This window comes from Perognathus longimembris, chromosome 21 (genome assembly GCF_023159225.1).
Source record: "Perognathus longimembris pacificus isolate PPM17 chromosome 21, ASM2315922v1, whole genome shotgun sequence".
NCBI classification, from domain to species: domain Eukaryota; kingdom Metazoa; phylum Chordata; class Mammalia; order Rodentia; family Heteromyidae; genus Perognathus; species Perognathus longimembris.
In genome coordinates, this window is record NC_063181.1 from 30,764,346 (window position 1) to 30,790,622 (window position 26,277).

The 26,277-nt window shown below is 44.0% G+C and overlaps 1 protein-coding gene and 1 pseudogene across 3 annotated transcripts; both read right to left on the reverse strand.

Moving 5' to 3' along the window:
- Nucleotides 1-309: 309 nt before the first annotated feature.
- Gins4 (GINS complex subunit 4) lies at nucleotides 310-22,159 on the reverse strand. Of its 3 annotated transcripts, none has more exons than XM_048330845.1 (8): nucleotides 22,139-22,159; nucleotides 20,084-20,197; nucleotides 13,092-13,178; nucleotides 12,179-12,292; nucleotides 7,962-8,059; nucleotides 7,704-7,792; nucleotides 761-851; nucleotides 310-656 (listed from the first exon to the last, which is right to left on the reverse strand). In XM_048330845.1, the coding sequence occupies exons 2-8, from the start codon at nucleotides 20,177-20,179 to the stop codon at nucleotides 560-562; spliced, it is 672 nt and encodes a 223-aa protein (XP_048186802.1). In that variant the 5' UTR covers nucleotides 20,180-20,197; nucleotides 22,139-22,159; the 3' UTR covers nucleotides 310-559. The 3 variants fall into 3 exon arrangements, with proteins under 3 accessions (XP_048186802.1, XP_048186803.1, XP_048186804.1); XM_048330846.1 differs by having other exon boundaries at nucleotides 20,084-20,184; nucleotides 22,139-22,157; XM_048330847.1 differs by lacking the exon at nucleotides 22,139-22,159 and having other exon boundaries at nucleotides 20,027-20,115.
- Nucleotides 2,098-3,028, reverse strand: LOC125339632 (annotated as a pseudogene).
- Nucleotides 22,160-26,277: the final 4,118 nt, after the last annotated feature.

Genomic DNA, 26,277 nt, shown 5'->3' on the forward strand with positions numbered 1-26,277 from the left:
ATTGTCCAAAAAGAAATGTACTCATCACCAGACTTATGTAACTAACTCTTCTGTACATCACCTTTATAATAACAATTTTTAAATTAAATTTTATTCTTTTGCCAGTCATGAGGCTTGGACTCAGGGCCTGAGCACTGTCCCTGGCTTCTTTTTGTTCAAGGTTAGCACTCTGTCACTTGAGCCACAGCGCCACTTCCAGCTTCTTCTGTGCATGTGGTGCTGAGGAATCGAACCCAGGGCTTCATGCACGTAATGCAAGCACTCTACCAGAAAGCCATATTCCTAGCCCCCAAATACAATTCTTTAAAAAAAGAATTCTTTAAAAAAAAGTACTGTCTTATTTATTTGCCTCATATTCATTCAGAACAAACAGAGCAATGGCCCCACCTGCTGATGCTGGCTGAGATGGCAGTGTAGCATTCCTGCCTTGACTCTTGGTGGCCAACAGCATTGGAAGAAAATCCCGCTGTCTGGAGCAAGATCTCTTCGCTGTTAGGCATAAAATGGCATAGGCTTTCTCATATTTTCTGGGATTCCGTGTCTTCACACTTGTTTATTTTTAAATTAGCTGAACTGCTCCAGAAGCAACAAGAGGTGCAATGGTTTTATATCGAATCAAGTGTTGGGAGCCCTCTTCCAAGTCAATCACATAGTCCCTGAAAGAAGAGGACAGAGATTTTTACTTGGCAAGCTCCGCCTGGCTCTCCATCAGGGAAGTGGGTGTGTCCTTCCCCTTGTGAAAGACACCCAGGCCACTTACCTCTGCTCATCTGTTTCCGGTTCTACCAGAATATTTTCTTGCCTTTCTTTTACTCTCAGAAACACATATGAATCTAGATCTGGTTTGGGAACTGCCAAAAAGCAAACATGTTATTAGGAAATGAGAAGCTAAAAAGGTCAAGTCTTGATAAAGTTTTATTTATAAATCAGGCATGGTAAGAGATTAATTCTAGGGCAGGAATATGGCCTAGTGGTAGAGTGCTGGCCTCCTATACATGAAGCCCTGGGTTCGAGTCCTCAGTACCACATAAACAGAAAGAGCTGGAAGTGGCGCTGTGGCTCAAGTGGTAGAGTGCTAGCCTTGAGCAAAAAGAGGCCAGGGACAGTGCTCAGGCCCTGAGTTCAAGCCTTAGGGCTGGCAAAAAAAAAAAAAAAAGAGATTCTATTGCTGTAATTACGTGAATGGTCTCTTGTTCTCAAAATATCTTATGTACTATACTCATTCTTACTTTTATTTACTTATATATTTTTGTAAAGGTGATGTACAGAGGGGTTAGTTACCTAAGTCAGGTTATGGGCATACTTCTTTTTGAACAGTGTCACCTCTTTCTTCATTTTCCCCAGTTTTTCCCTCTCAACTTCCCTCCTCCACAAGTTGTGTAGTTCATTTTCAACATAGTATTTACCGTGTATCATTGCTGAATTAATGCATCCAAATGGTACAGAAATAAAAAACAGTGACAATAGAGGGAAAAAAAACACAAACACAAAGCAAAATAACAAAAACCTCGTTTCCATTTCTTGGGAGTTTATTTCGATAAACATCATTGCATATGATGATACGCACCTAGATATTGAGCCTTTGTGATCCTCTCTAAGAATATCCTCCTTTGGTCTCACTGTGTGAATGTTCAGAGTCCTGTTTAATTTATCCTGTTCAAGTATAATTTTTTTCCTCTTTTACCATCCATTGTGTTTACTTCTAGATTTATAGGCAAATTCTAATAACCACAAGTGAGGGAAACCATGCAACCTATGTTTCTTTGGGTCTGGCTTACTTTGTTTAATATAAGTTTTTCCAAGTCTTTCCATCTCATTACGAATGTTGCTGTATCATTCTTTCTGATGGATGAGTAAATTCCATTATGTATATATAACACATTTTCTTGATCTATTCATCCACCGAGGGGCAACTGGTTGATCTTGGGTATGGTAAATAATGCTGCAATGGGCATGGTTATGCTGGTAGCTTTGGTGTGGTTTTGTTTGGTTTATTTGAATAAATGCACAGTAATAAAACTACTGAGTCATAGGGAAGCTGTATGTTTAGTCTTTTTTTTTAAATATACAAATGATTTAATTTGGCTCTCGGTAAGTTTAGAACATTATTTTGTGAGGATAAATCCCATTTGTTAGAGCAAAAAAAGATCTCATGTAGCTTTGGAACTGAGGAACAGCTTTGATTTTGGGTAGAATTTGTGAGAATTTGCTCTGTAACCTCTTTGTTTTTTTCTGTGTGAAGATCTGGCCCTCCTGATGTCTGGGCTTCAGTAGATGCTTCTTGCAGACATCATCTGTGAGGCGTTCGGAGATCTTTACTTTGCTGATATCAATTTTTGTGGAGGTGGCAATAACAAATTTCTGGTGTGTTCTATGCAGAGGAACACGGTTGAGGGACAGAGGTCCAGTCGAGAGTAGTAAGCCACTGCCCAGATGCTTCAAGAAAACCACTCTCTTGCCTCTGTGGCGCCCAGGGAGGATGATGAGGATGGAGTGATGCTGGCCTGCCGCCTTCACACATGCTCACCGAGGGGCTTCCTGTCGTGGCCCAGCAGCTTCCACGGCACACCTTCAATGGAGGAGTATCTTGGCATTTTCTGAAGCTTTGTCGCACAGGTACCACCGTTACAGTCATACCCACTGGTTTTGTGACAGTCCCAAGGAACTACTCCTTCCTTTTCTTTTCAACCTTGCACTTGGTAGAGGACTTCCTCTTGTGCGTGGCTCTACTGGAATACACAGAGGACCGGAGTATTTGCCAATTCCTCAGACCAGGCACATGTTGCAGCTACAGTAGGGTGTTCCTTTCTTGGGCTTTTTAGCTTTAGGGGTAGCCTTCCTCACCTTGCTATTGGCACCATCCTTCCGGGCTTTAGGTTTCTTCTCCTTAATGTCCAGCTTCTCAGCCTTTTCACCTGCCATCTTGCAAGATGGGAAAAAGCTAGGTATAGTCTTTTAAGGAACCTCCATCCTGCTTTCCAGAATGGCTGAACAAGTTTACATTCCCATGAACAGTGTCATGGCATTCCTTTTTGGCCACATCCCCATTAGCATCCGTTATTGTTAGTTTTCTTGATAATGGCCATTCTAACCAGGGTGAGATGGAATCTCAATGTTGTATTGATTCTTTTCTGGCCAGAGATGCTGAACATTTCTCTTCATGTGTCTACTGGCCATTCTTATTACTTCTTTGGAAAAGTCTCTCTTTACGTCTTTAGCCCATTTATTGATTGGGTTGTTTCTTGGAGGGTTTATTTTTGGAGTGTTTAATTTTTTTTTTTTTTTGGCCAGTCCTGGGCCTTGGACTCAGGGCCTGAGCACTGTCCCTGGCTTCTTCCCGCTCAAGGCTAGCACTCTGCCACTTGAGCCACAGCGCTGCTTCTGGCCGTTTTCTGTATATGTGGTGCTGGGGAATTGAACCTAGGGCCTCGTGTATCCGAGGCAGGCACTCTTGCCACTAGGCTATATCCCCAGCCCTGGAGTGTTTAATTTTTTGAGCTCTTAGTATATTTTAGAAATGAGGCCCTTGTCTGATGCACAGCTAGTAAAATCTCCCATTCTGTGGGCTTTCTTTTCTTTCCTTTTTTCCCCAGTCCAGGGGCTTGAACTCAGGGCCTGGGCTCTGTCCCCGAGCCTGTTTGTGCTCAAGGCTTGTACTCTGTTTTTCTGTTTATGTGGTATTGGGGAATTGAACCCAGGGCTTCATGCACGCTAGGCAAGCACTCTACTGCTAAGCCACATTCCTAGCCCAAAGCTACTGATTTTTGTGGGTTAATTTAAACTTTGCCAAAGTTTCAGCTCAGCTTAAGTAACTTGGGGGAGGAATCTGTTGGATTCTTTTTTTTTTTCCTAAGGAAGTGGCGGTCCTCACACTGGCTTGGCTGGTGCTGTCCTTGTGCCACTCCCATCCCCCTGCTTCTTGCTGGCTATTTTGGAGACAATGTCTAATGAACTTCTCTTCCCTGTCTGGCTTTAAATTGCTATCCTCCATATCGAAGTCTTTTGGGTAGCTAAGAATACAAGGTGTGACCTTCCAGTACCTAGCTTTTGCTAGTTATTTTGGAGATGGAATTTAGTGAACCTTCCTGCTAGGGCTTGCTTTGAACTGCAATCCTCCTGTTCTGATTCCTAAGGAATACAAGTATGAGCTGCAGGCATCTGGTCTGTCCTTATTCTTGTGATGAGGTAAAACAGAAAAGTTGCTAGGCACAGGTTACGTCTATAATTCTAGCTACTCAGGAGACTGGGATCCAAGGTTCATGGTTAAAGCTAGCCCGGGCAGGAAAGTCTATGAGACCCTTATCTTCAATAACCCACCAGAAAATTGGAAGTGGAGCTGTGGCTCAAAGTGGTAGAGCACTCGCCTTGAGCAAAAGAGTTCAGGGACAGCACCTAGGCCCTAAGTTCAAGTCCCATGGCCCACAAAACAACAACAACAACAACAAAACAACCCAAAACAGAAAAAACAAAACAAAACCCACACAAGCCTACATGAGGAAATGAAAGTAAAAAGTGTGTGATCCTGTAAGGCTACCATGTAAGAATAACTTGGACAAAAAAAAGTCTGACAGTTCACACGCATGATTTTGTGTTAGAATGATGCATAATTTAAAACATGAGTTATTTCTAGAATTTTCTAAGAACTCATTTTGGACCATGACTGACTACAAGTAATAAACCTCAAAAAGTAAACCCACAGCCAGGTGTCAGTGGCTCACACCTGTGATCCTAGCTACTCAGGAGCTGAGATCTGAGGATTGAGGGTCAAAGCCAGCCCAGGGAGAAAAGCCTGTGAGCCTCTATCTCCAATTAGCCAGCAAAAAACTGAACTGGAAATGTGACTCAGAAGATAGAACGTTGGCTGAGTGAAAAAGTTGTGTGAGAATATGAGACCGAAAGTTCAAGGCCCAGGACTGGCTCAAAAAAACAAAAACAACAAAAGTGAAACTACAGATAAGGGATACTGCCCATCTTGGAGGACACAGGTGAACATGACGCATGGTCTCTAGATGGGGGGTAACCATGCGCAACAGTAAAGACCTCCCCACTGGTGGCAATAGTAAGAGAAATGGAAGAAAAGAGCAGAGGTGCACTTGTAGGAAAGTGAGCCTGAGATGTGTGAGGTACAAACCTGCACAATGGCCCAGGAAGTGTGCAAGGACTAGAATAGCAGAAAGCTGAGGTCATGGTGAGTCTTGAATGTTGCTTGGGAATACGGTCTTAACCTGAAAGTGGTCCCTCCCTGGTCCACTGCAGGCTAAGACTATGGCCACCTCCCTTCTATTACAGGCCCCCACGTCCAGTCAGTATATGCCCTAGCTGGCTCTGTAACAGTTCCTCTTCTCTGGAGTCTGTCTGTCCTAAAGATGTCCGTCAATGGCAGTGTTCAAAGAACATACCTGTACTTCCTTATTCTAAGAGCTTGGTTCAGATTTTTACTGCCCTTGGCTTCTTTCATCTTTGGGAAGGGATTCATGGTAACCAGCTTCAAAGGTAAGGAGGGAAATCTGGCTATTCCAGGGTGCTAGGGCTACGAAAGGAACTCTAACCTCACCAGTCCTACTGGGTAGTTTGACTCCAGAAACCTAGCTTGGGTTCATCATGCTACCCCCTGTCCTGTCCTTGGGATCTACGCTCTCCACAGACCTCAGGGAGACTGCAGCATTCGGCTAATTTAGGATAGGGCTAATTTAGGATAGTTACTACTGAATATCTTCCAAGTCCAGTTCAGCTTTTGTCCTTGGAAGCGATCACACATGACATATTAGAGGTATGTATGTATGTATGTATGTATGTATGTATGTATTGTGTCAGCACTCTGGCTTGAATTGGATGCTGTCTTTTAGCTTTTCTGTTCAAGGCTAGCACTCTACCACTTGAGCTACAGCTCCACTTCTGGCTTTTTGGTGGTTTATTGGAGATAAGTCTCGCGATCTTTCCTGCCCTGGCCAGCTTCAAATTACAATCCTCAGATCTCAGCTTCCTTAGTAGCAAGAGTTCTAAATTGTGAGCCACTGGAATCTGGCTTTTGGTGTCTCCTAGCACCAAGTAGAAGAACTGAGATAATGTCTAGATCCATCCCAGTAAGATGCATGTATGCTCCATCATTCCTTGCTTCTTAGCTACTGTGATCAACTAGATGAATGACATTTGGAAGTGATGTGGGCAAAGTCCTTAGACCTTTCCTGTTCTAAGGTGCAGATGAAAGTGGCTGAGAGGGAGGGAACTGAATATGGATTGGGGGGGCCTACTGCATCCCTTAGGCAGGCTCAGCAAGCCTTAATTTCCATTACTTAGGAATGGGATCCTGTTTGGAGAAAGGGATTTTAGGAAGGTAATTAATTTTAAATGAGGCCATTAGGGCAAGCATAATCCAGTCTGACTGGTGTCATCATTAACTGAGATTAGGGTACACAGAGAATGGTATTAGTGCCTGCGTGAAAGAGGCCCATGGATACCTGCCTGCCCTTCTGCCACAGGAGGACAGAGAGGGCACTGCGGGGAACAAGATGCCCAACCTGCTGATGCCTTGATTTTGAACTTTCCAGCTTCAAAGACTCTGAGCAGCTCAAACAGACTAAGATACTGTTCCACCAGTACCGGGCAGCCAGCTCATTGGCCAGCTGGGTCCAAGACAGAGATGTGTTCCCAGGGCCTCAGTACACCTCAGTGCATATCAAGTTTAGTTTGTAAATGAAGTAGATTCTGGTTTCTTGGAGAACTGTTGGACCTGATCTGGCAATCTAGCTTTATCTTGCCCAGATATGACAGATTATAAAAGACTGCAGCATGTTGATTTCACCTGAGCCAAAGGATGGATTCCTAACTCCCTTTCCTAACAGACTGCAGAGGTCAGAATGAAGAAGACTCAGGAAGGAGATGAGACCACCTGCTTTCCCTTTTTCCTCCCACACAGTCTACCTCCCTTCTTGTAATCATACCTAGAGAGACCTCACAACAAAGCTGAGAAACTCTTGCTATAGCATAGAAAGAGTCCAGATTGATGTTTTTCTGTGTGCCAGTTCTGGGACTTGAACTTTGGGCTCGGGAACTTGAGCTTTTTTTCTCAAGGCTAGTACTACTTTCAGCCACAGCTCCATTTCCAAATTTTTGGAGGCAAGCACTCTTACCACTAGGCCATATTCCTAGACCCCCAACTTTTTGGTAGTTAATTAAGATAAGAATCTCACAGACTTTCCTGCTTAGGCAGACTTCAAACTGTGATCCTCACATCTCAGCCTCCAGAGCAGCTAGGGTTACAGGTATGGGCCAGTGGTGCCTGGGTCTGATGGATAGTTTGTGAACATCCTGTTTAAATCTTCCTTCTAGTTGGACGGTCCTTGTACTTTTGGAACCTGCCAGTGGGAACTATGTCTGCTTGATCTCTACATCTGCAGTGGTTGAAGAGCCATGGCCCGGGGGACACCCTCCTGGGTGCACAGCTGAACATATGAGTGGATTCATATGTGTGGTGGCAGCTGTTAGGGTACAACCTAACCTGGAGAATAACAAGGTAATGCCGAACAGTGCCCTTTGAACCTGCTTTTTGTTTTTTGTTTTGTTTTAAGCAAAACACTTCTCCTTCTCTTTGCTGCTCATCTACATACTTGTTTTCCCATATTCAAGAAAAAAGAAGAGTATGAAGATCCTGTTCTCAGGCACCGGGGCACGTCTGATCCCGGGCTGGGGAAGGCTCCACTTACCTGCCCGCAAGAGGTCCACCTTCTGTAAGTTGGGAGGCATATGCTTCAAGGCGACATTTTTAAGATAGGTCTCTGTGTGAGCCATGTACCTGAAACACACGAAGTTCAAATAGTGTCATGTGACTGGAAGAAGTTGCCCCAGAGCCATCTGGCAGACAGTCACCAATGAGGTTCTCTGATGGGGCTTTGCAGACACAGCCAGCATACTCATGCTTGCAAGCCAATGACAGGTGCTTCCATGTTTCCTGCTTTACTTACTCTTTGGCAAAGGCAAACTCCTCTGGAGAAAGGCTTGACGGCTCCCCTTCAGGGCGTGTCTTCTCCTTCTCTAGGATGTGAGGAAAAAACTTCTCTATCTGTGAGGACAAATAAAAATCATAAAAACATCTATCAGGATCTAAGTGCCAAACATACTTGCATTCTCCAAGAGGTTGAGGTGAATATAAAAACTGACAAGGAGTTAGGAGCTGGCGTACGGCTCCATAGGAGAGGTCTTGCCTAGCATGTGTAAGACCCTAGCTTTCATCCACAGCAGCACCACACAGACACAAAACAAATAAAAACTGACAAAACGGCAAGTCTTCATGTTTATGGTTAATACACTTGGTAATAATAAGACCTATGTTCAGGACTACAAGAGAGGTTCCCAAAACTTAAAAGAAATAACACAATCTGTGAAAAGGAGGGCAGTTCAAAAGGGATGGAAGGCTTTCATTAAATAAAATCTAAAAATATAGCCAGGCACCAGTGGCTCATGCCTGTAATCCTAGCTACTCAGGAGGCTGAGTCTGAGGATCACAGTTTGAAGCCAGCCCAGGCAGGAAAGTCCATGAGACTCATTTCTAATTAACCACCAGAAAACCCGAAGTGGTGCTGTGGTTCAAGTGGCAGAGTGCTAGCCTTGAGCAAAAAGGAAGCCAGGGACAGTGCTTAGGCTCTGAGTTCAAGGCCCATGACTGGCCAAAAAAAAAAAAAAGCCTCTATGAAATGATGTGCTTTCAGAAACCAGGAGGGGATTGGTCAGAAGTAGAGAAATGACAACGGTGAGTAGAAACTAGTACTCACTTGTTATAAAGAACTGTGAATCTTTTGACTTGGACCCATTATGTCCCAGGTAAATAAACATTTGTATGGAGTTTATCATTATGAAATCCTTTCTTCTGCTATATGAAAATTGCTACTTCATCACTTACTATAATAAAAACAAGGCCTGCTCAAACCTGTAATCTCAACTACTTGGGAGGTAGAGATAGGAGGATCAGAGGATGAGGCTGGCCCAGGCAAAAAGTGCAAGATCCTATCTAAAAAATATTTAAAGCATTTGTATACACTTGCATACCACCCAAGGCATTACTTATATATTTATAAGCGAATTCTGCTTCCACATATGAAAGAAAATATGTATCCTTTGTCTCTCCTGGGCCTACCTTCATTTAATGTAATTTTTTTCCAGGTCCCTACATTTCCTTGCAAATGATGCACTATCATTCTTACTCCTAGATGAATACAATTCCATTGTGCATCTATACATTTTCTTGATAGATCTGCCTATTGAGGGGCAACTGGCTGATTCCATACCTTGGCCCTGTTGAATAGTGATGTTATGAACATGGTTGTGCTGGCAGCTTTACTGTATCCTAGTTTGTAATCCTTTGGATAAGTGCCCAAGAGTGGAACTGCTAGATCATAGGGTAGTTGTAATATTTAGTTTTTTGAGGGCTAACTGAAATACAGTAGACTCAAGAGATTATTCAAAAAGTGTAATTCCTTAAAAAGGCAAAATCAGACAAAATAAACAAGAAACTAGTACTTTAAAGGAGAAGGGTATGGCTAAGGGGAGGAGATATAGACAGATGCAATCAAAATTCAATGTCTAGCCTACAAAATTAAGAAAAGTGAGGGAAGGGGAGGGCTGGGAGGGATGACTACGAATGTTGAAAGAGGTAACGCTGATTAAGACATACTGTACGCATAAATTGCGTTATTGAATGACAATTCCTATGTTCAACTACTTAAAGTTAATAAAAATAAACTCGAGTTTACCATATTAAATAAATAAATTAATTAAAGCAAAAAGGACTGAAAATACAGTTCTAGAGGTATAATACTTATATAAGGCCCCAAGTACAAAACCCCAGTATATCTACAGAGGTACAGTTGTAGTGGTCTTCAAGTTAATAAGTGGAACTACAATAGAGTAAGATAACTTCAAAAGATGGCCTGTGAAAGGAAAAAAATAATGATATAACATGAAGAAGATTTACCAGACCACAGGTGAGCAGGTAAAAAAGGTAAGTGTCCTGGTCTGGTATTTGGAGATGGGGAAGCATATTGTTCATCATCTTTTTGTTCTTTTCTTATATACATCTTCATTTTGCTTTAAATCTAATAAGTTGGTCTCTGGGAAGGTGGCTGAGTGGTAGAGTGCTTGCCTAGCATGCATGAAGCCCTGGGTTCAATTCCTTAGTACCACATAAACATTAAAAAAAAATAAAAAAGCCAGAAGTGGCGCTGTAGCTCAAGTGGTAGTGCTAGCCTTGAGCAAAAGAAGCTCCGTAACAGTGCCCAGACCCTGAGTTCAAGCCCCTGGATTGGCAAAGAAAACAAACAAAATCTAATAACTTGTGTTTTGTTTTGTTTTTGGCCAGTCCTGGGCGTTGGACTCAGGGCCTGAGCACTGCCCCTGGCTTCTTTTTGCTCAAGGCTAGCACTCTGCCACTTGAGCCACAGAGCCACTTCTGGCCATTTTCTGTATATGTGATGCTGGGGAATTGAAGCCAGGGCCTCATGTATACGAGGCAACCACTCTTGCCACTAGGCCATATCCCCAACCACAACTTTTTTTTTTTTATACTCTAGTAGACAAACTATAAACATGGGGCTGGGTAAGAGCATACAGTGGAAAGATCCTAAGTGGTTGGAGTAATGGGTATTTCTCAATGTGCAGTGAAGCCTGGTGAAATACTGGCTCAATCCTACTGATGAATCAGATATATGCATCAAAACTGTTGATGACATAAAGTGTTGAGAGGGGTAAAATTTAAGATGATAATAAGAGCAGGCCCTAGAGCCCAGTGATATAACTCAATTTATCCTTATAGGTTAAATGGCCACAGAGCCATAACAGAATAACTAATATAGTAGACTTGACAGAAGAAAAATACATATTTGTTTTCTTTACCTGACTTATGTAAGTGTAATCCCTCCTCCATATATCACCTTTATGATAACAATAAAAACTGAAAAATATTTTTTTTTCTGTGCTGGTACTGGGGCTTGAACTCACTGCTTGAACTCTAGCACTTGAGCCATGCCTCCAGGTTTTGCTTTTGATGTTAACTGGAGGTAGGTCTTGTGGGTTTATCTGCCAGGGATGACCCTGACCCTTGATTTCAGATCTCAGCCTTCTGAGTAGCTAGGATTATAGGTGTGAGCCACTGGTGTCTGGTACAAAATAATTATTTCTTTTGTACTGGTCTGGGGGCTTGAATTTAGGTTCTAAGCATTGTCCCTATGCTTTCTTTGCTCAAGGCTAGAGCTCTACCACTTGAGTTACAGCTCCACTTCTGGCTTTTTAGTGGTTAATTGGAGATAACATCCATGAACTTTACTGCCCGTACTGGCTTTGAGCCACAGTTCTCAAGTCTCAGCCTCCTGAGTAGCTAGGATTACAGGAGTAAGGCAGTGGTACCCAGCTCAAAATAATAATAACAATAATAATAATTATTATTATTTTGCCAGTCCTGGGGCTTGGGACTCAGGGCCTGAGCACTGTCCCTGGCTTCTTTTTGCTCAAGGCTAGCACTCTACTTCTTGAACCACAGAGCCACTTCTGGCTTTTTTCTGTGTATATGATGCTGAGGAATCAAATCCAGGGTTCATGCATGCTAGGCAAGCACTCTACCCCTAAGCCACATTCCCAGCCCTACAAAATTATTTGTGAAACAAGTTTTCCTTAATCAGTATTCCCTTGTATTCTACCAATACAAATGCCTTTACCCTTAGCACTGCCTCTGTAACTCTAGGGGCCACCATTCATACACTAAATAAATGGGCCCAAAATGGGTGTGTATCTCTGGGGTTATCCCACCTTTGTTTCCGCTATGCTTCCCAGAATCATCCTTTGCATTCCTTGTTCTTTTTTTTGGCCAGTCCTGGGCCTTGGACTCAGGGCCTGAGCACTGTCCCTGGCTTCTTCCCGCTGAAGGCTAGCACTCTGCCACTTGAGCCACAGCGCCGCTTCTGGCCGTTTTCTGTATATGTGGTGCTGGGGAATCGAACCTAGGGCCTCGTGTATCCAAGGCAGGCACTCTTGCCACTAGGCTATATCCCCAGCCCGCATTCCTTGTTCTTTGGTGACACCAATGTTAGGTTCTTAGTAGCATCTTCAGACCTCATCCCTACTTCTCACTGGAACATTTACATCAGTTACAAACTCCATTGCTTTAACATCTACAGATATCTCTATGTCAAACCTTCATGAGTCGACACCGCAGGTAGCTGCTGAGGACATAGCGGATCCTCTCCATCTCCATTTGATGGATACTGACCTTCAGATCCCCCTTTTTGGCTCTTTTGAGATTTTCTTCCTATTTAAAGAGTAACAAGGTTATTAAAAAAGATGATATTCAAAGACTAAGAGCCATTAGCACCCACAAAGTTGAGATTGATGCTTCAATCAAAACAAAAAGTTACACGTATAAATTCTCATTTTCAATTTTTTCTTGATTTTTGTTTGTTTTTGAGACAAGGTCTTATTTTGTAGCCTTGAACTCACAATCCTCCTAGCCTTTGCCTCTTAACACACATAGTTTTTTAATTGTACAAATAAAAATGGTTACAGTCTCAATGTAAACATTTAGACATTATCATTTACTTTTAGAAAATGACCATTTGAATAGAATCTGACTATGATCAGGCACAAAGGCCCAGGATTCCAACCCAGTTGTAAAGGGACAGGGCATGTATGTGTAGGAGCTCCTAAAAGCCCAATTAAAACATTGACTGAGAAAGACATTTTAAAGCTACTCTTTACCTTGGTAACAACTTAAAGTCCAAGACCACTGAACCCAAGGGCTACACATGTAAATGTCTGCCTAGATGGGTGGGTAAGGGATATGAAGAAGATGTGTTGCCCTGGATTACGGGGAATAGCACACAGACTGAAAGGGGTGCCTGTTGCCTGCTTTGCTCATTTGTTTGCATGTGGAAGTGCGGCACCTACAGCAAGTCGTTAGGCTTAAGCACAAGTTGCTTTGTAAATGCAGATAACTGATTTCATGTGTTTTTTCAGAAAGTACTGGGCTGATCCAGACAAAACAGGCTTGCTGTCAGGCCACGTGCTTTTAACTGTCTCTTCCTTAGTAACCAGAGAGAAGCAACAGTTACCATGTGATCCAGCTGTTCTATGACACATTCTACAATTTCACTCTTGCTTTCCAGCAGCTCAGGAGCAAATTTTTCATTCATCCAGGCCTAAAGAACAATATTTAGAAAAATGACTATCACAATAGAGCAATCCAACCTGGTAAGTGTGTTCACAGCCCATAAAAACTCAGATACCTCAGGCAAAGAAAACTGTTTCCCTACCAGTTGGAGACATGTTTGATTATGGCTTCTCTACATCTATTGTATTCACAACTTTTATTCAATCAACATTTTTTTTTTTTTTTTTTGCCAGTCCTGGGCCCTGAACTCAGGGCCTGAGCACTGTCCTTGGCTTCCTTTTGCTCAAGGCTAGCACTCTGCTACTTGAGCCACAGCGCTACTTCTGGCCATTTTCTATATATGTGGTGTTGGGGAATTGAACCCAGGGCTTCACGTATACGAGGCAAGCTCTCTTGCCACTAGGCCATATTCCCAGCCCTCAATCAACATTTTTAAATGCACTGTTTACCTCAGTTATTTTGTTGAGAAACGCCACCTGGTGTCTTAGCCCTAGCTGTTACCAAGTAGTAGTAACAGGAAACACATATCTAGTTCCTTACCAGCTGCTTCCCACCAGGGGGCAACATCTGCATTTAGAGATAAAGTAACACTGACGAAACATTCTTCATTCCTGATGCTCAATTTACAAAAACTTTTCACTCATCAAAATATCTGAGAAATATCCATACCTTACAGATGAAAAAAAAAAAAACCCACAGAGAAACCCAGGAAATAGCCCCAAAGTAAAAAGAATCACTGACAGAATTCAATGTTTGGGGAACAAGGTCTAATTTATGACTCAGACCCAGCTGCTCCATACACTTTGCTGATGATCCACTCTTACAGAACTAAAATATCCAAAGTTTCTAAGGAAAGCTATACTTATCTTTCAATTACAGGAAATTGGGTTTTAGCTCAGCTCAGAATTATATACCAATCAGGCGCAACCTATTTTTTCTGATGTGCTTGAGTTCCTATTTCCCCAGTTATCATCATCACAACACATTAAATACTGCTACAATCATAAAAATTAATCCAAGTACTTGAGCTGCTGTAGTAGTGCTCAAAGCTGTATCACTGACTGTGATTGTGTGTTTGCTGGTAATGGAGCTTGAACTCAGAACCTGGGTGTTGTCCCTTAGCTTTTTTGCTCAAGGTTGATGCTCTGCCAGTTGAGCCACAGCTTCAACCCCAGCTTTTTGGTGGTTAATTGGAGGTAAGGGTCTTGCCGGCTTTCCTGCCCAGCTAGCTTAGAACCACCATTCTCAGATCTCAGTCTGAGTAGCTAGGATTACAGATGTGAGCCACCAGTGCCCAGCTTTAATTTTTTCTTTTAACTTCTTGTTTTGAGGACTGAACCCAGGGCCTTGCACATAAGGCAAGTGTCCCATTATAGCGCTATCTGTCCTCCTCCTGTCAATTAACCAGAAAGACAACCTGTATAAGAATAAAAGCAGGTCACATTTTCTGGAGAACTTTTCCAAAACAGTTTACTTCTCAACAGACTGATATAAACACTTGTATGTGCACACAAATTCATTAAAGAATATTCTCATTATTTGAAAAGTTTTACATGTTCACCAGAGGTAACCATTAGGCTAAATTTAGTGTTTAATTTTCTTTATAGCTTCACTATATTTGCTTATATTTCTTCATATGCTTTTCTACCTTTTCATGACAAGACAAAGAAAACACCAATGCTTTTAAGGCATACTGGGGTCAAATAAAGTAGACTTGGAGACATTGTGCACTTATTATATTATTATTATATTATGAACGATTAGGGATTTCATCTATGAGTATCAAACTTTGAAAGTATTCAAAATTTATTGTTTGAGAAATGTGTGTTTAAACCCATGATGTTTTTTGAGAAATGTGTATTTAAACCCATGGTGGCTTTTTGTTGTTGTTTTTATTTATTTATTTTTTATTTTTGGCCAGTCCTGGGCCTTGGACTCAGGGCTTGAGCACTGTCCCTGGCTTCTCTCTCTCTCTCTCTCTCTCTCTCTCTCTCTTTTTTTTTTTTGCCAGTCCTGGAGCTTGGACTCAGAGCCTGAGCACTGTCCCTGGCTTCTTTTTGCTCAAGGCTAGCACTCTACCGCTTGAGCCACAGAGCCACTTCTGGCGTTTTCTATATATGTGGTACTGAGGAATCAAACCAAGGGCTTCATGTATATGAGGTGAGCACTTTACCACTAGGCCATATTCCCAGCCCTGTCCCTGGCTTCTTTTTGCCCAAAGCTAGCACTCTGCCACTTGAGCCACAGTGACACTTCTGGCCTCTTCTATATATGTGGTGCTGGGGAATTGAACCCAGGGCTTCATGTATATGAGGCAAGCACTCTTGCCACTAGCCCATATTCCCAGCCCCTGTCGTTGTTTTTAAATGCTTAAAGCTGGGCACTGGTGGCTCATGCCTGTAATCCTTACTACTCAGGAGGCTGAGGTCCGAGGATCAAGGTTCCAAGCCAAATTGGTCAGGAAAGTATCTCCAACTAACTTTCAAAAAGCCAAGGACTGGGAATGTGGCTTAGTGGTAGAGAGATTGCCTACCATGCATGAAGGCCTGGGTTCGATTCCTCAGTACCACATAAACAGAAAAAGCCTTTAGTGCCTCTGTGGCTCAAGAAGTAGAGTGCTAGCCTTGAGCAAAAACAGGCCAGGGACAGTGCTCAGGCCCTGAGTCTCAAGACCCAGGACTGTCAAAAAAAAAAGCAAAAATCCAGATGTGGAGCTATGGTTCAAGTGGCAGTGTTAGCCTTGAGGAAAAAAAAAAAAAAAAAAGCTTAGAAACAGTGCTTCAGAGTTAAACAGTTTAAGCTCCAGTACTAGCACCAAAAAAAAAAAAAAAAAAAAAAGCAAGCTTGAAATAGCTGATCTAGTTCCTTATCAATGTGTGTGTGTGTGTGTGTGTGTGTGTGTGTGTGACGCTAGAGATCAAACCCAGGATCCTGACAATACTAGATAAGCTCGCTACCACTGAATCACACCCCAGCATTTTTTTATTTTTATTTTTTTTGCCAGTCCTGGGCCTTGGACTCAGGGCCTGAGCACTGTCCCTGGCTTCTTCCCGCTCAAGGCTAGCACTCTGCCGCTTGAGCCACAGCGCCGCTTCTGGCCGTTTTCTGTGTATGTGGTGCTGGGGAATCGAACCTAGGGCCTCGTGTATCCGAGGCAGGCACTCTTGCCACTAGGCCATATCCCCAGCCCCCAGCATTTTTTTTTTATCACCATTCTTAATGACTGACTGCTCATTATTGTTAGTTGAATTGTGTCCCTCTCTAAAAATCCAACTTAGCTGAGGGTGTATGAGGCCCTTGGTTCAATCAAGAGAACTGAAAAAATAAAATGCAAACAAATAAAAATCCCTATGCTGAAGTTTTGCTAGCCTGTGAATTTTACACACTATTTCTTCTCCAATTAGTATTTTACCCCTTTCCTTTTTCTAGTTTTGCGGTGCACAGGGATCAAACCCAGGGTTTCATGTGTTTAGGCAAGCATTCTACTTTCATCTCACTGAGTATATAGACTGGAATATCTTATCCAACATGTTGATGGGTTATTTACATTTGCAACTACTGCAAACAATGCTATAAATGTACTGTATATATTTCTTCAACTACAGAGCAAAGTTTCCTTTATGTATGTATCTGGGAGTAGAATTATTGGCTCTCAACTTACGTGTGCCTTCAACTTTTGCTAGACAACAGCAAATTATCTTCCAAAATAACTGTACCAGTTTATGTTGCCACTCATCTAATCTGCAAATCAGTCTACATTTTGACACAATGTGGACTGATATACCTGTTCATTTCAAATTGGTATGAAATGATAACTAATTGTGATTTTTTTCTTTGTGCCAGTCCTGGGCCCTGAATTCAAGGTCTAGGCACTATCCTTGAGCTTGAGCCATAGCTCCACTTCCAGCTTTTGGTGATTTGTTGGAGATAAGAGTCTTAAGGACTTTTCCTGCCCAGGCTGGCTTTAAACCCTGATCCTTGGATCTCAGTCTCCTGAGCAGCTAGGATTACAGGTATGAGCTACTGGGGCCCAGCTCACTGCGATTTTTTTTTTTTTGACCAGTCCTGGGGCTTGAACTCAGGACCTGAGCACTGTCCCTGGCTGCTTTTTTGCTCAAGGCTAGCACTCTACCACTTGAGCCACAGTGCCACTTCTGGCTTTTTTCTATATATGTGGTGCTGAGGAATTGAACCCAGGGCTTCATGTATGCGAGGCAAGCACTTTACCACTCGGCCATCTTCCCAGCCCTCATTGTGATTCTGTTTTTTAAACTAGCTTCTTACATAAAAATAGATTAAGAGGGCTGGGGATATGGCCTAGTGGCAAGAGTGCTTGCCTCGTATACATGAGGCCCTGGGTTCGATTCCCCAGCACCACATATACAGAAAATGGCCAGAAGTGGCGCTGTGGCTGAAGTGGCAGAGTGCTAGCCTTGAGCAAGAAGAAGCCAGGGACAGTGCTCAGGCCCTGAGTCCAAGCCCCAGGACTGGCCAAAAAAAAAAAAAAAAGATTAAGAATTCCTGCTAAACTTAGAAGGAAGATTTTTAGCTCAATGCCAGACTCGATTACATAGTTTCTGTTAAGCTTCCACCACCTAGGAAGACTCTATCTCACAAAATAAAAAGCAGGCTGGAAGCAGGGTTCAAGTGGCAGAATGCTTGCTTAGCATGCACAGGACTTTGAGTTCAATCCCCAGTGCTGCAAAACTAACCAACCAAATAATCCTAGCTAAATAATAAGGAAAAATTTAAAGATACAAGGCTGGAGCACTGGCTTTGGTTCCCAGGAACTACAAAAAATAAAAACAAGAACCAAAAACTGTCTTCTTTCAGCTTTGCCACTCATGATATCATATGTCAGGAAAGAAAGTGAAGAACTCTAAAGGAGAAAACATAGGAGTTCCAGAAAGGGCAGTTAAAGGAGTCAAGAATAAGACAGCAGATACAGTGAATAAAGAGCACATGCTGGGAACAGTAAGAGAGCATGTGCAAAACGCTGAGTTCAAAAACCAGAGCTAATTTCTTGGTTCTGCTTCCACATGTGACCTTGGGCAAAGTATTTTATATCTTCCCTCCTAGCACTGGGTCTTGAATGCAGGGCCTTGCTTGGTTTGCTTGCTTCTGGTTGGCACTCTACCGTGCCTCCAGTCCATCACTTTACTAATTACCTGTAGACGGAGTATGAAAAACTTGCCTGACCAGAATGGCTTTGAACTATGATCCTCTAAGCCCAGACTGCTGACTAGGCAGGATTACTGGCTTTAGTCCTTGGTACCTGGATAGTACTTCACATCTTTAAGCTTCAGTTTCCACATCAATAAACTAGAGGTAAAAAGTATCTGCCCTACTAGGTAAGATATACTGCTAACAGCTTACATGTAGTGAGTTCTTATGTGTTTGACAACATGTACAGACATTACAGTGAATCCTATTTAGTTTTCACTACTCTGTGTAGTTACTATTCATTTTTACAGCCTGAAGGTGGAAACAAGCTACCTATCTTGCTTCATATCACATAACAGACTAATATCACAGAAGGATGTTGTTTGGGAACCAGTCCTTACTATGTAGCCCAAGTTGAAATACAGGTATGTGTTACGGTGCTTGGCTAGCATGGGGGTATTCACATAGTTATTGACTTAAATCTAAAGTCTGAACTTGTAAATGAGCTTCATGACAAGATGGCCATAAAGAATTTAATACAGCTGGCTAGGTAGATGCATACCCATGACTTAAACAGTTGAGGAAGGAGGAGTTTGAGGCTAGCCTGGGGTACATAGCAAGACCTTGTCTCAAAAGAGAGATCACAATAAACTTAACACAGTGGCTGGAACATGGAAAATGATGAATTATTGCCATTGTAACAACACTAATCAATACATCAAAATTATTTTAGGCAGGGCTGGGGATATAGCCTAGTGGCAAGAGTGCCTGCCTCGGATACACGAGGCCCTAGGTTCGATTCCCCAGCACCACATATACAGAAAACGGCCAGAAGCGGCGCTGTGGCTCAAGTGGCAGAGTGCTAGCCTTGAGCGGGAAGAAGCCAGGGACAGTGCTCAGGCCCTGAGTCCAAGGCCCAGGACTGGCCAAAAAAAAAAAAAAAATACAACAAGAAAATAGAGGAAAGAAAAAATATGACTCACTTTTCCTTTAAGAAAGTATTGCTGGGGCTGGGGATATAGCCTAGTGGCAAGAGTGCCTGCCTCGGATACACGAGACCCTAGGTTCGATTCCCCAGCACCACATATACAGAAAACGGCCAGAAGCGGCGCTGTGGCTCAAGTGGCAGAGTGCTAGCCTTGAGCGGGAAGAAGCCAGGGACAGTGCTCAGGCCCTGAGTCCAAGGCCCACGACTGGCCAAAAAAAAAAAAAAAAAAGAAAGTATTGCTGTACATTCTTGCTAACCCAGGCATTCTCTGGGGGGAACAGTAGATATTCTGAGGGACTAAAGTACAGAACTTGGAAGTCTGTAGAACACCTCCATGTCCTAGATGGTTGCTCTGTGAGAAGTTCTATTCAGTCAGTCCAAAGCTGGCCCTTACTAGCACCATTCGAAGACTTTGATATTATGAGTTTTCTCACAGATAATAAGTCCCTCACTTCTTTTTTTTTTTTTTTGGCCAGTCCTGGGCCTTGGACTCAGGGCCTGAGCACTGTCCCTGGCTTCCTTTTGCTCAAGGCTAGCACTCTGCCACTTGAGCCACAGTGCCACTTCTGGCCGTTTTCTGTATATGTGGTGCTAGGGAATCGAACCCAGGGCCTCATGTATATGAGGCAAGCGCTCTTGCCACTAGGCCATATCCCCAGCCCAGTCCCTCACTTCTTGTTCTCTCAAAATAAACCTTGGAATCCTGGTCCCTCACATTGGCACACTTGGAGAAGAGTCAAAGGTTAGAAATAAAGCAACAGGATTCCATTTGGGATGCTCACCTGCTCCAGCCTTTCAATGAGCTCTGCAGGAGTTAGGACCACCTCCTCACTGCCGTCATCAGAGTCCTGTCCTATGAAATCCAGTTCCTCTGTCATTGTCTCTGAAACCAGGAACTGAATGAGAATATAAGAAGCATTACCTTGCAAGGTGTTTTCCATTCATGAACAGGTGTGACTAGGTATCTGGGGAAGGAAAAATTCCCTGCTGTATAGGGGCCTCTGGCTACAGATCTCATGGAGCAGTATTTTAACTTTTATTGTGTGTGCTGATACTGGGGCTTTAACTCAGGACCTTGGCCCTGTCCCTTAACTTTTCCATTAAAGGCTGGTGCTCTACCACTTGAGCCACAGCTCCACTTCCGGTTTTTTGGTGGCTAATTGGAGATGAAGAGTCTTAAGCCCTAGGTACTCATGAGTCGGACATCTGAATATCACAATTTGAAGTCAGCCCAGGCATTAAGAGATTCTTATCTCCGGGCTGGGAACATGGCCTAGTGGCAAGAGTGCTTGCCTCCTACACATGAAGCTCTCGGTTTGATTCCCCAGCACCACATATAAGGAAAATGGCCAGAAGGGGCGCTGTGGCTCAGGTGGCAGAGTGCTAGCCTTGAGTGGGAAGAAGCCAGGGACAGTGCTCAGGCCAGGACTGGCCAAAAAAAAAAAGAGATTCTTATCTCCAATTAACCACCAAAAAGCTGGAAGCAGAGCTCTGGTTCAAGTGGTAGAGTACTACTAGCCTTGAGCAAAAAAAGTTCAGGGACAGTGCCCAGGCCCCGAATTCATGCCCTAGGATTGTTCCTCACCACCACCCCAACCCACCTGCTTACAAACTTTCCTGACCATACTGACTTTGAACCCCATTCCTCAGATCTCAGACTTCTGAGTAACTAGGATTACAGGCCAGAGTCACCAATGCCCAGCTAATTTTTTAGTTTCGTCTCTTCTAGATTCAGGTCAGGTATCAGCTCCTCAGAGGTACCTATCTCCCCTGTAACAATCTCCATTATGTACACCTTGAATTCAGTACTTATCACATGAAATAATAGTTCCTTGACAGGTACTGGTGGCATGTATCTACAATCCCTGCTACTCAGAAGGCTGAGGTCTGAGGATCTCGGTTTGAAGCCAGCCCAGGTAGGAAAGTCCATGAACTTCATATCTCCAATTAACCACCAAAAGCTGGAAGTGGAGCACAAAAGTTCGAGACAGCACCCAGGCACAGAGTTCAAGCCCCCAAACCAGCACAATAAATAATAAATAAAAATAATAGTTCCTTTACATGTCGTTTCTTTGTTTGCCTCAAGGGCTGTTTGGACACCTGTTGAGTGGGGGGCGCAGGACTGGGGCACCATGACCCAGGTGGCCTGGGTGCTGTGCGCAGTACTAATCGCACTGGCATGCTGAGGGACGCCTGACAGTACCCAGCGTGACAGTACCAGTGCCTGACAGTACCCAGCGTGTCAGTACCAGCGCCTGACAGTACCCAGCCAGACAGTACCAGAGTGTGACAGTACCCAGCGCCTGACAGTACCCAGCGTGACAGTACCAGCGTCTGACTACCCAGCGTGGCAGTACTCAGCGTGGCAGTACCCAGCGTGACAGTCAGTACCCAGCGTGACAGACAGTACCCAGCGTGGCAGTACTCAGCATCTGACAGTACCCAGCCTGAGAGTACCCAGCATGAGCCCGTTGGCCTCCGGGGCCTCACAGGCAAGGAGGGGCACGAGCGCCCACCCCCTTCTCCCTCCCTCTCTTCTCCCTCCTCTCTTTGCTCCCAGCTCCCTCCCTTCCGCCTGCTCCCCCCACCCCCTCCTCCCCCCTTCCACTCCCTCCTCTCCCCCTTCCCCTACTCCGCTTCCTCCTCCCCCCCCCCCCCATCCTCGGCGCCAGCGACCTAGGCCCGTCCTCTCCCCCGGCACGCATGTCCAGCTGGCTGGTCAGCACCGGACCGGGACACAGGCGCCCGGGAGAAGCAGGAAGCCAGGCCGCTCTCACTTAGCGCCAGGAAGCGGAAGCGCGGCTGGAAAACAAGTTCGAGGCCCGCCCCGGCCATACCTGGCCCTCCGCGGCCGATTCCCGCGCTTTCACAAACTGTGTGCCCAGAGCAACGTCACCCAGCGCCGGCGGCGCCAGCCAATCACGTCTCCGGGAGGAGGCACCGGCGGCGCCAGCCAATCACGTCTCCAGGAGGAGGCACCGGCGCCTTCTTGACTCCGCCCATCGGGGGGGGGGCTGGGACACACTCCGCTGCACAGCGCCTGCGCAGCCACTTCCGGAAACCCGCGGTAGAGGCTGGCAGTGGTTACGGTGCATTCCAGGTTGACAGCACCCAGCACGGTCAGCAGGGGGCGCGCGCCACCGGCAGAGTGCAGAGCATACCATACCACAAGTTCTTGTGTTCTATGTGATGCGTTTCTCTCTGCTGCGTTTTGTTTTCTGTGCAAAATGTCACTTCTGTCCTTTTTAGATGTGTCTCTTCTCCACCAACCCAAAGACTCTTGGAGAACTTTTCTATGGTATATTGATTGACCGGAAAAGACTGGCTAATTGACAGGTTGATAGTGCCTGCCTGATCATGTTATTAAAACTACAACAATATGTCAGGATATGCGTATAGCTCCATGAGAGAGCACTAACCTATCATAAGTGAGGCCCTAGGTTGATCCCCAATGTAAGCCCAATAGCCTCCTCTCCCATAGCTTAGCGTGCTCCTCTCCTAGGCAACACTAGGCCCATTTAGTGAGGTCAGGAAATAATCGACCTACATCCCTTTTTCCTTGAGATGGCATTTCTTTAGGCCAATTATAACCACGTAAGGCAACAAGATCCCCTTAGATGACCTCCGGGGCAGCTGCAGGACCCCTTATCTACCATTTATGCAGCAGCCATAAATCGTAGCCCACCATGATGAAGCCCCGGGTTCCCATGTCCACACTGAAGTCCCACTGAGGTCCCTGCCTCTAAGACCTCCTAGGTTATATATGTCACCCCAGACAATAGACTATATGTCTTTTCACTTCTCCTTGGTGAGAAGGGTCCCTTTGCTGAAAATAAATCTTTCCTTTGTTCTTTTGTACCTGGATGCCTGAGTGGTTTCTGGCAAAGTCTAATACATTCTAGCACCCAGCAGTGGGAAGAAAATGAATTTATCTGGTGAAGGAATGCGCAATTTACATAGGGCCCTAGAAGCACTGTACATTTGAAAAGGATTTCAGAAAAAGAAGGGACAATTGAACTGTGTCTTTTTTTTTTTTTTGGCCAGTCTTGGGGCTTGGGACTCAGGGCCTAAGCACTATCCCTGGCTTCTTTTTGCTCAAGGCTAGCACTCTACCTCTTGAGCCACCATGCCACTTCTGGCCTTTTCTGTTTATATGGTGCTGAAGAATCGAACCCAGGGCTTCATGCATGCTAGGCAAGCGCTCTACCACTAAGCCACACTCCCAGCCCTGAACTGTGTCTTTCAGAATGTGTTGTCTTCATTAGAAATAGATGGCATATGCGAGCCAGACCTTGGGCTTGAACTTAATGCTTGGGTGCTGTCCGTGAGCAGCTCCATATCTGGCTTTTGGTATTTTATTGGAGATGAGAGTGTCACAGGTTTACCTGCCTGGATTGGCACTGTACTGCAATCCTCAAATCTCAGCCTCCTGAGTAGCTAGGTTTACAGGCATGAACCACCTGTGGTTAGCCAAATAGATGGCATCTTAAAGGTCCATTTCAGTGCTATGGTTCAATAATTTTCTTTTGCAGCTATTTTTGGTTGTGGTAGATTCCATCTCCCCTTTCCCCCCCCAGACATACCTACTGTAATACAGACTTTGTTCTATGCACCCTTCTTGCCATGCAACTTTGATATTTCACCATCAAGGGATGAGGTCTATGTTCTTGTCTTTAAAAAATGTGTTTTTATTTCCTCTTTTGGTGTAGGTGATGGGACCCAGAACCTTGCCCATGTTAGGAAACCTCACTCTCAGTCCTGTTCTGGTTACCAGTCACCTTAGAACAGTAAACAACATGGGCCCTCGTGTCTGGCCAACAGAAGAATCGGGCAAGATGTGAGCATAAGTAAAGAAGATAGAAAAGTTTATTCGATGAGAAATGTAAGAGAGCATGTGGTGTAGATATGCCACAGGGAAGGTGACAGCTCAGCCCATATCTGCTAACTTGGCTGTCTTCTGGTCACGGAGCTTGGCCTTGAGTTAGTGAGAATGAGTCTTTGAAGTTTGCTTTTGATTGGTGAATCTCCCTTCTGTTTCCTGTAAAGTTGTAATGCTAAAGATTTACTCTCCTATTCTTACTTGCTCATTTCCTTTTCTTGCTTCCTCATTCTTCTGTAGCATTTCCCATTTCATTGTCCGTCAAGTTTTGGGTTATCCAGCCATCCATAGGTTGTATAGCTGCCATTTCCTGAATGTCTGCTTTTCTACTAACTCATAACATTCTCACCTTTAAGTGGGAAGACCTTTGCAACAGCTTTGGCCAGAACCTGCTTAAAGTAATGCTTCTAGGCTTTAGGAACTGGCAGTGCAGGCTCCACCGGTCTTGGCAACCTTTTGGAGGCACGAGCTAGCATGTAAGAAGTCAGCAGCTGCTGTGCTCCCCAGCCCCCGATGGCTGAGTTGAACAAATCTTCAGATGGTTCTAGCCTTAAGACTTCCACTTGACTCAGCTGTCACAGAGAAAGGCAGGATGAGCTTTCCCCGCCAAACCATTCTCAGACCATACATTTGTGAGCAAAACAAATGCTGTGCACCTCTGCGTCTTTCCTTAATGGAGGTGAGACCTTGAGTTACATATCTGTGCTTCAGGTGCATTGCCTATGAACTGAGAATAAATACAGCATTTGCCTGAAGGAAGAGGGATAAACCAAACAATTCTGGGGACTTATTTTACTTCTAGTAGTTTTGTTTCTTCAGTACTTTGAACTCAGGGCCATGCACTCGCCAGGCAAGCACTCTACCGTCTGAGCCACACTCCCAGCTTGGTTTTCTTTCATTTCTAAGGTCTTTGAGCCTAGCTAATATATGAATTCACCTTATTGCCAGATAAAATGAGTTTGTAGAGGAATATTTATACTATGTAGGGAAATATTTAAAGAAATGCTAAAGGAAAAAAAAGACAGGAAAAGAGAAGTGCTACCTGGGGGAAACTGCACATACTTTTGGTGAAACTGGCCAGAAGGCAGTACAAGTTCAGGAAGGTGAGAGAAAAGACTTGTTTTATCTGGCGCCAGTGGCTGAGGCCTGTAATCATAGCTACTCAGGAGGCTGAGATCTGAGGATCCTGGTTCAAAGCCAGCCCAGGCACGAAAGTGCACAAGACTTTTATCTCCAATTAACTACCAGAAAAGCTCAAGTGCTAAGAGTGCTAGCCTTGTCTTCAAAGCTCAGTGACAGCGCCCAGACCTAGAATTCAAGCCCTATGACCGACAAAAAAAAAAGACTTCTTTTTTGACATTGATGTTTAATTGGCAATGACATTCCATATCACTATGTATGTATACATGTATGTATAAATGAGAAGAAAACTAGGGATGCTTAGTTGATATGCATTCAATGTCAAGTTTTTAGATATAATCATATGGCCACCAAATGGAATGCCAATTAATGGCATTTTAATTTTGATGTTTATTTCAATAATAAATCAGGAACGGTGGCCCCCATCTGTAATCCTAGCTACTTAGAAAGCTGAGATAACAAAGACTGTGGTTCAAGGCCAGCCTGGGCAAAATGTTTGGTTGAGACTTCTTCTCAACCACTTAAAAAAGAGCTGGTGTGTCACTTGGAGCTCTGTGAGGAGCTAAGGATGGCATTCCAGATCAGTCTGGGCAAAAAGTAAGACCTTGTTGGAAAAATAACAAAAATCATAAAACAAGCAACAAAAAGCTCAAGTGGTAGAGCACCTGCCTAGCAAGTGCAAGGCCCTGAGTTCCAACCCCAGTAACACACACACACACACACACACACACACACACACACACACACACAGAGGCAAGTTGATGATGACAAATGTAACTGTGGGACAGAATTTGTAGGCAAGCTCTGATGACGATTGAAATCTGACAAGTAGATATGAAGCTACAAATATGACCAAAGGAAAATACAACTGCTCAAGTTCAGGGCACAGAAAATAGGTTCTTATGCATATATGACAATAGATCAAGGAAACTTGTTGAGCTTGTTTTACAATGGGGG

What these genes read in the sequence shown, in the direction of transcription:
- Gins4 (XM_048330845.1), bottom strand. Translation starts at nt 20,179, where the DNA reads ATGACAGAGGAACTGGATTTCATAGGACAGGACTCTGATGACGGCAGT. An exon ending in TCATTGAAAGGCTGGAGCAG is followed by an intron (nt 13,179 to 20,083) that starts GTGAGCATCCCA and finishes ATTGTTCTTTAG; the next exon opens with GCCTGGATGAATGAAAAATT. An exon ending in GGTGGACCTCTTGCGGGCAG is followed by an intron (nt 852 to 7,703) that starts GTAAGTGGAGCC and finishes GCTTTTTGGCAG; the next exon opens with TTCCCAAACCAGATCTAGAT.